Source organism: Equus quagga, chromosome 12 (genome assembly GCF_021613505.1).
Source record: "Equus quagga isolate Etosha38 chromosome 12, UCLA_HA_Equagga_1.0, whole genome shotgun sequence".
Classification (NCBI taxonomy): Eukaryota; Metazoa; Chordata; class Mammalia; order Perissodactyla; family Equidae; genus Equus; species Equus quagga.
Window position 1 is genome coordinate 100,687,818 of NC_060278.1, and position 11,160 is coordinate 100,698,977.

The window sequence follows — 11,160 nt, forward strand, 5'->3', positions numbered from 1 at the left end:
TCATAGACGGGTAAGTGGAGGGTGGTACAATTAGACTATTACTTTGGGAAGAGTACCTGGGCCGTCAGGATGCTTTGGAGTGACCAGCACTCTTAGAGGAGAGAGCAAGGCCGCGGAGAGGAGGAGGCTGAGGAGTGCAGTGCTGGAAGACGCTGAGGTGAACTTGAGAGTCGCTGGCCCCCCTGCCGGATGGCGCAGAGCTGAAGAGGAATCGACAGAGAAAGGCTTTCTGGCTTGGAGCCTGATGGCTGGGATGGTGTCATAAGCAGAATTTGAAAGAGGGATGGACTTGGAAAGAAAATTGGTTTGGTTTTAGGACAGAAAGGCTTATCTGGCAGGTGCCTTTCAACCGTGCCATGTAGGAAATTGGAAATGGGAGACTGGAGCTCGGGGTAGAAATCCAGAGGCTGGTCAGAGAGGCAGGAAAATGAGAGTTGTAACTTTCAGGAGCAGATTGAAGGGCTAGCGGAGATGAAGACTGTGGGACAGACCCCCGGAAAGCTGTGCACAGAATGTTGGGGAAGAGAGAGCGGCAGTAGAGGAGAGAAGGACAAACGTTTGAGTGGAGCTTGTCATTTTCAGCAGAATGATTTAAATAATTGTCGGCCTTTGTTGTTAGCAGTTGTAATTTTCATTAAAAATTTAGGGGCTGACCTGGTGGCGCAGCGGTTCCGCTTTGGCAGCCCGGGGTTCACCGGTTCAGATCCCAAGTGTGGACATGGCACCGCTTGGCAGGCGTCCCACATATAAAGTAGAGGAAGATGGGCACGGATGTCAGCTTAGGGCCAGTCTTCCTCAGCAAAAAGAGGAGGATTGGCAGCAGTTAACTCAGGGCTAATCTTCCTCAAGAAAAATTTAGTTGCTGTTTGCAGCGTGCGTTCAAATGGAGAATGACTGTCTGGCAAAGTTTTGTTGGGTTATCCTCTTTGTTAGAAAGGTTCCAGGGGTTGCATTATACTGCGGCAAGTTTTTGTTACTGGAATTGTAATGCCCAAGTGGTTGTGGGGTTAAGCCTAGCGTCTTCCGGGGATGGTTGTCTTCTGCTCGTTCCTTTTGAAACGTGTTTATGCGTGAACAGAAGTTCTCCATGTCATCGAGGTAAACCTCCAGTACGATTAATAATCCTTAGAATTTGGTTTAGAAATAGGCAATCCATTCGAGGCCGGCCTGGTGGTGCAGGGGTTAAGTTCATGCGCCCTGCTTCAGTGGTCTGGGGTTTGCAGGTTCAGATCCTGGACGCGGACCTACACGCCGCTCATGAGGCCACGCTGTGGCAGCATCCCACGTAAAGTAGAGGAAGATTGCTGTAGATTTGAGCTCAGCAGCGATCTTCCTCACAAAAAAAAAAATAGGCAGTCCATTCAACAGAAAATTTTTGTTTTTAAAAATATAAATTTAATGCAAATGGGACTTAAGCAAAAAATGAAAGAAAGTTTTGGTCAGTTTGTTCCTGCTTAAAGCCCTCCACTGGCTTCCCGTCACGTCCAGAATAGGACCCTTCCTGGCTGGACTTCACAGCCTCCTCCTCCGCTCCCACGGCACGGCCGCTGCACAGCGTCTTTCTGTCTCTCAGGCCTGGGAGGCCCGCTGCCCTCTCCGGGCTGTTGCACTTGCCGCTGCTTCTGTTAAGCGCGCTTCCCCCAGCTCCTGCCACGGCTGCCTCCTCCTCCCTCGGACCTCAGCTCCTGGAACTTCCGCCCGGGCCTCTTCGGACCCCCAGGCGAGCCCCTGCACCCACCGTTACCACATTGCCCTCTGAGGACCTGGAATTACCTTAGTTAAGTACAAGCTCACTTGTTTGTTGTCTGTCTTACAGACACTGCCCTGTGCTTCATGGTGATACTTTTTTCTTCTACACAAAACTCAATCGATGCTTAAGTATAAAGTTGATTTTATGTAAACTTTAATGGACATTAAATTCAGGAAACTAATATAAAGCATGACATTAAATATAGCTACATTTTACTGGTTCATTGCAACACATACTCCGTTTTCTTGGCTTGTTGATTCCAATTTAGGAATCAACAGGGCAGCTGTTACACTAGATATGGTACCAGTTGATTTTTTAAAAACAGATTTCCAGACCATTTTAATTCTCTTATTTTTTTTTTGCTGAGGAACATTAGCCATGAGCCGACATCTGTCCCAGTCCTCTTCTATTTTGTATGTGGGTTGCCGCCACAGCATTGCTGACAGGTGGTGTAGGTCTGTGCCTGGGATCCGAACCCGCGAACCCAGGCCCCGAAGCAGAGTGCACTGGACTTGGAACCACTCAGCCACGGGGCCGGCCCCCCATTTTAAATTTTAAAACTATGTTATCTTTTAAAATCTGATACGCTCTACTAAATAAAGTTTGTTTGAAGTGAAAGCTCACAATTGAATGCATAAACTTCTTTATAGCCTGAACTCAAAGATAGTGTTGCCTGTCTTGAAAAGTTTTGTGTTTTATAATAATTTATTGTTAGAAGGAAAACCATACACTCTATTTCTAGGACTGTTATCATGGAAGTGAAAACAAAACAGAAAACCTGATATCTTAAAAGTTATTTTCACAAAGAGGATTCCCAGGTCTTGTGACAGCCCCGCCCCCTCCTGGAGTCCAGAGGATCCTCATCTGTTTGGGGAAGGAGACGAGAAGGCCAGAGGAGCGCTTTCCTTCTCTTGTTGTTAGGTTATTTGCAGTAGACAATTTCAGAAAACATTTAAAGCTTGTACCTTTAAAAAATACTCAGGTCCTTTCAGCAGCTTTGGAATAGAGCCAGGGAAATGTGTACTTTTTAAAAGCTCCCCAGCCGGCCGTGAGGATCAGCCGAGTCTGGGGTCCGCTGATGTGCACAGGCTGCTTGCCAGATCTGATCCGAATGTCTACACCGCAGCTTCTTGCTATATCACCCTCTCTTTTTGTATGACATCAAACAAACACGTTTACATCTCGGATGTATTCAAAAGAGTTTGCTAGAAACACAAGAAGGGCCTTGCCTTAAACATCATCTCACTTAGGACGTGGCCCTGTGGCCCAGACGCCTGTGATGGGACAGGCACCCGCGCCATCTCAGAACTTTACTGTGCAGTGGGCTTATTTGCAGATGTATTTTAAGGTTATATTTTAATGAATCAGGGTTTAATGTCTAAGGGATATACATTTTTATAGTAAGTTGTTGGGGCCAGCCCGGGGGCGCAGCGGTTAAGTACACATGTTCCCCTTCAGTGGCCCAGGGTTCACTGGTTTGGATCCCGGGTGCAGACATGGCACCGCTTGTCAAGCTATGCTGTGGTAGGCGTCCCACATATAAAGTAGAGGAAGATGGGCATGGATGTTAGCTCAGGGCCAGTCTTCCTCAGCAAAAAAGAGGAGGATTGGCAACAGATGTTAGCTCAGGGCTAATCTTCCTCAAAAAAAAAAAAAGGTAAAAAAATAGTTAATTGTAAAAAGTAATTTAACAAAAGGTATGGCCCAGAAATAAAAAATTAATAAAAAGAAGAAATTGTGGAGAAACATCTCAGAACATGACGCTGGTTGATCATGACAGAAACCTGGGTGTCACCTTTGACACATACCTATTTTTAGTCACCAAGCCTATTAAAACTATGTTCTAATTATTTTCCAAATTTGTTTCCTTTATCATCTCCACGGCCTCTGCTCCAGGCCAGGTGCCATCCTAAATGACTGGGTAGCCTCCTGCCTTGCCCCTCAGGGCCTTTCTCCAGCTGCAGCCAGAGTGAGCTGTATAGAAAAACCAAAATCCTTGGTTTTCTTCCCCTTGCCCTTAGGCTGAAGTCCATAATCCTCGACACTCCCCAGGAGGCCCTGTGTGTCTGCGGGCCCCTGGCTGCTCCTCTGACTTGGCTCTTGACTCCTCCCCCCTCCCTTCGTTTTCACCTTAGCGAGCTCCTCTGTCTACCCCATCTCTCTGTATCTCCTGGATCCTGTGTCTGGAATGTTCTTCCCTCCCTTCTACCTGATTAGCTGCTGGCTTCTTTTCAGTCTCAGCGTAAACCTCACTTTCCTAGAGAAGCCTTGCCTCGCCCTGCAGGCAGCACTGGGTACCTCACAGCTCTTGGCACCTTTGTGGTGATTGAATTGTTTGAAATTGTGTTCGTTGCCGTCTCCTTTTTTTAGGCCGTAAGCACCATGACAGCGAGCACCTTCACCTGCTTTGTTCGCTGGCTGCAGCACAGAGCTCCAGGCCTGGCCCCATCGTAGGTGCTCCTTAAATATTTAGGGATTTAGGGATTGATTTTTCTTATGTTAGGAAGTGGAGATTCTGCAAAATTTGAATAATACTTTAAGTGATGTTTAATCCTTTTAAAGTTGCCAGATCTATTTCCTTTAATCATTTTGGATTAGAACAAGGGTTGGCAAACTAAGGCTTGCTGGTGTTTGCGTAAACAGGTTTTCTTGGAACCCCCATGCCCGGTGCGTTGTTGCCCGTGGCAGCGTTTGCAGCAGAGACCGTGTGACCCGCAGTACGTGAAGTTTTACTCTACAACTCTTGATGCAAAAGGGTCGTCACCCCTGCATTAGAACAGCTTCAAAAATTATTTCGTTCTCCCCTGTCTTCCTGCTCAACTTCAGATGGTTTGTATCTTGAGCTTTCTCGATGACTCCACCATGAGCTGTTGCTGTTTTGTTAGCGTACAGGGCTGCTAATGGGCTTGATATAAAGGCTGGTTTTTTTCTTCCAGATTTGGTCCTTATTCACTGTAGGCTTTTGTTTCTTGTATCTGCGCCTGCCACTCCCTGGTGGACCCTTGCCCCCTACTGGGAATCTGTGAGTTAGGGCTCTGTGTGAGCTAAGGAGTGAGAGAGCCAGGCTTTTCAGAACTCATGTTTAAAGAGTAAGAGGGCCAGGGCCAGGGCCTGCAGGGCCCCTTGGTGAGTAAAGCACGGGGGCTTTCTGTGTAAGGAAGGGAGACGTCCACTGTGGCTACTCAGGGCCGTTCCGGGTGGATCCTTGTCCGTTTAGGTAGCCCAGATTGTTGGCTGAGGGACAGGCTGGGCATAAGTGAGGTCTTGCTGGATGAGCCTGTATCATGTACTGTCGCTTAAGCCTGGGCTTATAAAGTGGAAGGTTGCTGTGAACCAAGTTTCCCAGCTTTGCGTCTCCTTCTGAGTTTAGTGCTCTGAGCACGGACTCAGGTAGAAAGTCACCTGCCGTTCCCGCTGGACCGTCACCTTTACCCTTTGCCCTAACACCCTGCACCTGGCCTTCCGCCAACATATTTCTTTTCCCAGTGGCTGGAAACTGATTAGCCAGATGGGAGAACAAAGGTGCCTTTGTGCTGGGGCATATTGCTTTAGAGAATTGAGGAGAGAGCATTCACACAGAGTCTGGATGCGGTGCCAAATTATGCAGATTTGGGGGGTTTTGGTCAGGTTTCCCATGAGTATGTATGTAGGCAACTGGATTTTGTTCTCCGTTTGTATGATCTGGAATTTCCCTTATAAATATTATGTGGGCTTTCTTAATTGATTGTTTTAAAATGAAAATATATAATTTTGAGAAAACACATTCAGTAGAATATTGTTGTTGATAGATTTTTGGCCAGATTTTGCCAAAAAGATTCTTGTTTCAATAGCTTTATTTCCAAAGCCAAATGGTAAGTTCCTGACTCTGTAAGAACACATAAATGAAGAGAAAATTATCCCCAGGGGGAAACAATCCCCCAAAATAAGCTACCCCTAGTCTTGTACACTTGTCTGAAACTAGCTTTTGAAGACTGTCCAAGCAGCATGAGAAAAGAATCCTGAAGGTCTCCGTTCTCTGACACGAGTCGACACTTAAGAGTCACGATGTGAGTGTGTAAGGTATCGGCCTAGGGAGAAAGCCTGGGTCCAGTCTTTTCTGTGTCACTTTCTTTGTACCCTTAACCTCCTGGTCTGTGCAGTGAGGATGATGATACACTTACAGCGGGGAGAGTGCCGGTCGGGGTGGGGGAATGGGAGCCGCGACGTCACTGTCAGCTGCAGGAGCCGCTGGCATTAGGGTTCTGGACTAGTTTTTTTTTGAAGAAGGAGGGGCTTTTACCTCTTTTATTCTTAGTAAATATTTCTTTATCCTTGAAGCTTCTGGCTTTTTAGTTTATTGCCATTCCAGTTATTTTTTCATCGTGATTTAAACCTTTGTGCCTGCTGTTGATTTCGTTTCCGCTTCTTCCCGGATGAGATGTTTTATTTGTAGACTGTCTTCCCTGCGCGCTGGGATTGAAGAATATCTGGTTTTAGGTGCCCTGTTTGCCCTTGGTTTACATCAGAGATTACAAATTGCTGGTTTGAAGAATGAATTCAACCCCCAGATGTTATTTAGCTCACACAGGTTTTTGTTGTTTAATTAGGTGTCAGCATTTAAAAATGGGGAGATTTTTACCTAAAAAATAAGACTCTCTGGCAGATTGGATCTGGCCACACAAATTCCTACAGTCCATGAAGGGCGACTGCCTGGAAGAGGAGGAGCTGTGCCCTTAAGTGGGGCAGGAGCTCCCGTTTGCCAGAGTCCTTACCACCCCGTGTTGTCTGTCACCACCACTGAGACAAGATGTCATTGCACTTGATGGTTTTCACACAGTGAAGAAAAAAGTTAAGAGTCTTACACATCAGCCTCTTTCAAAGTGGGAAAGTGAAAGATTAAGAACTCACCCGGTAGGGCTGCCCTGGTGGCGCAGCGGTTAAGTGCGCCACGTTCCTCTTTGGCGGCCCGGGGTTCGCCGGTTCGGATCCTGGGTGTGGACATGACACCGCTTAGCACGCCATGCTGTGGTGGCCTCCCACGTATAAAGTAGAGGAAGATGGGCACAGATGTTAGCTCAGGGCCAGGCTTCCTCAAAAAAAATGTTCAAAAAAGAAAAAAGTTCAAAAAAAAAAAGAACTCCCCTGGAAAACAGAGAGTGTTTATTTGCAGAAGACCCAAAGTCCTGTTTGATATGCATTCATTTAATTACATTATCATTTAATGGATATTATCTACTTCATTTAGTTACATCATTTGTTCTCTTGATTTACTTGTCAATCAAAAGTGTCCTATTTCATGTCGCTGAGTTGAATATGATAAACAGGCAAATTGGAGGGTTTTTTTAAACAAATGACGGAAAAATACATTTTAAGTAACTTGTTTAAAATGATGTTTAGGAATCTGTTTGTCAGACTTAGCAGGCTTTCGCTTGCCGCACTTAATGTTAGTCGTCATTGAGCTTTATCAGGTTTGACTTCAGCGTTTGCTGGTTTTATGACGTGTCCTTGACAGGGCCGCCTGCGGGTTTGTCCTATAGCGGATCTTAGTGCTGCGCTACACTTTGATCTGGTTAGAATAAGCTCATATTTAACTAGTTTGTTTATGTACCAAATGCATTTGTTATCCTTTCAGTACAGACTCAGCTGTAGATAAATGGGTGTTTTCACAGCATTTCCATAATTATTTTATTTTATTTTTAAACAGAAGAAGCAGACTACAGTGCCTTTGGTACAGACACACTAATAAAGAAGAAGAATGTTTTAACCAATGTATTGCGTCCTGACAACCATAGGAAAAAGCCACATATAGTCATTAGTCTGCCTCAAGACTTCAGGCCCGTGTCTTCTATCATAGACGTGGACATTCTCCCAGAAACGCATCGCAGGGTCCGTCTATACAAATACGGCACTGAGAAGCCCCTCGGATTCTATATCCGGGACGGCTCCAGTGTCAGGGTGACACCACACGGCTTAGAGAAGGTCCCGGGGATCTTTATATCCAGACTCGTCCCAGGAGGTCTGGCTCAGAGCACAGGACTGTTAGCTGTTAATGATGAGGTTTTGGAAGTTAATGGCATAGAAGTTTCCGGAAAGAGTCTGGATCAAGTAACAGACATGATGATTGCAAACAGCCGCAACCTCATCATCACAGTGAGACCGGCGAACCAGAGGAATAACGTTGTGAGGAACAGTCGGACTTCCGGCAGCTCGGGCCAGTCTACCGATAACAGCCTTCTCGGCTGCCCGCAGCAGATGGAACCAAGCCTGGAGCCAGAGGAGGAAGACAGCGATGACGAGGACATCGTCATTGAAGATAACGGGGTGCCACAGCAGATTCCCAGAGCTGTTCCCAATACCGAGAGCCTGGAATCATTAACACAAATAGAACTCAATTTTGAGTCTGGACAGAATGGTTTCCTTCCTTCTAACGAAGTAAGCTTAGCACCTGTAGCAAGTGGCCCAAGTACAGAATTTGAAACTCGTGCTCCAGATCAGAAGCTCCTAGAAGAAGATGGAACAATTATAACACTATGAAACGGTTGTTCGGATGTTTTCCAAGTGAGGATGCTGTGGGGACTTGTAAATTTGGCTAAAGCATATATACCTCTGAACCAGTAACCTGGAATAGGCATGAGAAAAATAATATTGCAAGCTTAAAATGTTATTAAAATAGTATTTGGTAATTGTTAATATAAACTTTGGTGGGTCAGAGGTGAATTTAAGTCTGAACAAGGGGCCTTGGCTGATGAAGGGATGTGCTTTGCTCTGCGTCTGCGGAGGCCTGGGTGTCGAGCACGCTCTCAGAACCGCGAGAGAGGGCCGGTCCTTTCTGTCTGAAGTGGTTGCGTGTTTAACCTGCTGTGCAGGGCCCAGTTAGTTTTTCCTTAACTGTACTTTTTAAAATTCTAATGTGAAGAAGTCTGACTCTGTCTTTTGGTACCTTGGGGACCTCAGCTCCTGTGTTCCCTCTATTTTGTTCTGATTCCTTAATGTTGTTCCTCTGTTGCTAATTAAGTAATTTTTTCAAATGCTTTTTTCTCTAATTTCTAAGAAATCAAACCAGTTGACTGTTCTAGGAGTTGCTTCCTATGTCATAAAGCGTTGAAGCTCTGTTCCTGGATTAAGACTCTGTAACAGTTGTTGGAGTTCGCGTGTGTCCCTCTTAGAGCTTTCGTATTTACACACTCATTCCATGTGCGTGTAATTGATGTTGTGGACGGCAGTTCCATCGACTCTGGTCACGTGGGAGACTCTCCCCAACCTCTTCTTGTCCTCGTTCCCACTCTCAGTGGAAATCCTTCCTTTTGTTGTTGGTGTGTGCATTTTGTTGGTGTGCGTTCATAGTCTTTTTAATGTATTCGAGTAGCGCGAATCATTTTGGACAAAAAATGCACCCAAATTAAGAGACTTTGACACACAGGACAAACTTGTGCACTTTTTATATGAAAAATTTGGGTTTTCCTTAGTGAGATTTCTAGGAACACTGTCTACACTTTATGAAAAATACGAAGTATTCACCTTGGACAGGTAGAGTTTATCACTGTTAATTTGAAGAGGCTATTTATTACTTTCCAGTGCATCCACTTAGAACGAGTTGAGAGTGAGGCTGCTTTCACTCCTTGCCTGGCTTCATTGTACGACGTGCACAAGCACGGCAGGATGCTTGTATATAGAACTAAGGAGAGTATGGAGTACCTAAGTTCCCACTGGCTTATGGGTATTTCTCTCGGTTATTTATTGATGAAGTTTATGGTGGGGCTAGGATGGGTACTTTTATAACAATTGTATGCTGTTAAAACAATGAAGAATCAAATGACTCCGTTTTGAAGGATATTTTCTCTCTATGGTAAAAATATATGAAGCAGTCAAGTGGACTAAGTGCAGATCGCTTGACTCAGAACACTTACATGTATTTTGTTCACGTTACCGCTAAACATATTATCGCTAAACTCTTAACCGCACATTCTGGAATACATGGTACTTTTTGTTGAATTCACTGAAGTTCTCCCACGGATATACCACTGTCTTTTAACAGCATTCCAGCTTTAACATTCTGTGAGTTTTATAAATTTGACTCTTGAATGGCAAAATAATGTTACTCTGTAGAAGGTTTAATCTCATTTATATTATAAGCGGTGCAGGGGTTCAACATTTTAAGTAAAAATACTTTCACACACTACCTCTCTCTCTCTCTCTTTTTTTTAACAAAGTTTTAACATCAGAACTTTTGGGGAGGGGAAACACTTCAGGGCTTGACTTTTTGTACAAATTTTAACTGTAAAATACAGATTTGTCTTGTATGTATTCATGAAAATGGAAATCAGAGCTGCTAGTGCATTTTGTTTTAATTATCCTGCTAAGGGTATATGTCAACGGTGTTTTCAACTAGATCTCTCCTTTAAATTATTGCTAAAATGATTGATTACTAGACGTATTGTAAAACCAATAGATCTTGGTTATACAATAAAATGTCAATTCCTTGGTAGTCTGAATCAGTTATTTCAAGTGTTCCTTATTAACAACAGTATCAGTGGGTTCAGCATAAGATTTTATAGTACTCAATGTCAGGCCTAACTGTGAATTTTGTTCTGTATCTTAAGTAAATTTATGATAATGTTCTCATGAGCTATCAACAAAATATATGTACTTTTGTGAACTATGAATTTTCTAATTAAATTTTACATGCGACAACATGATTTTTACATGAATGATACTTTGTTTAAACTATCAAATGTCAGTATTTTACTACAATTTTATTATAAAATGTACATTATCACTAAATGAACTTTGATTTTAAAAATCAAATTAGCTTTAGTTGTATTTTATTTTTTACAAATAAAGATAGACTTGTATAAAGGCTATTTTCTTGTTTGCAAATATATGGAAAGTCACCCAACAAATATTTACCAAGCACCCATTATGTAAAATGGGTCGGGAGAAAATTACTGAGTTATAACAAGTCCCTGGCTTTTTTAACTTTTAATTTTTAAAAGATAAACAGCAAATTGTATGTACGTTTGCTGCAACTGTGTGTGAGCATATGGCTGTGGCCTGGAAGGTAGCGTTTAAAATGAGGTCAGTTCTGATGGGGTGAGAGGTTGTGTGCGATGTCATTCAGAGTCACCGCTTACATTGTTCAAGATTATCTGAAACAAGGCAAAAATAGTTTGTAATGGGACAGTTTATCTTCTGAAATTCGAACTCACTTGTACTTTTATCGCCACCCCACAGGCTGTTGCCTGTGTGGATGGAACTCAGTTTGTGCTGAACACTGTGGAAGGCCTGACACATCAGACCATCTTCCTGAACCGTTTCGAATCCCATCTTGTCCCCCTGTCACTGGCTGAGTGGGTCTCTGCGCTCGCTCTTCTGCCAGCCGGTGTCGGGGCTGATCCTTCTGGTTCCAAACCCCAGTTTAAAAACAGATTGAA

General features: G+C 44.0%; 1 protein-coding gene across 1 annotated transcript in view; it reads left to right on the forward strand.

Annotated features, from left to right (window-relative positions):
- The window catches only part of PARD6B (par-6 family cell polarity regulator beta), a 17,102-nt gene extending 6,677 nt beyond the window's left edge, over positions 1–10,425 (forward strand). Inside the window, exon 3 of the mRNA XM_046679025.1 lies at positions 7,434–10,425. Coding sequence (XP_046534981.1) covers positions 7,434–8,263 — 830 coding nt within the window. The 3' untranslated portion in view covers positions 8,264–10,425. The remainder of the gene's footprint in view (positions 1–7,433) is intronic.
- Positions 10,426–11,160: the final 735 nt, after the last annotated feature.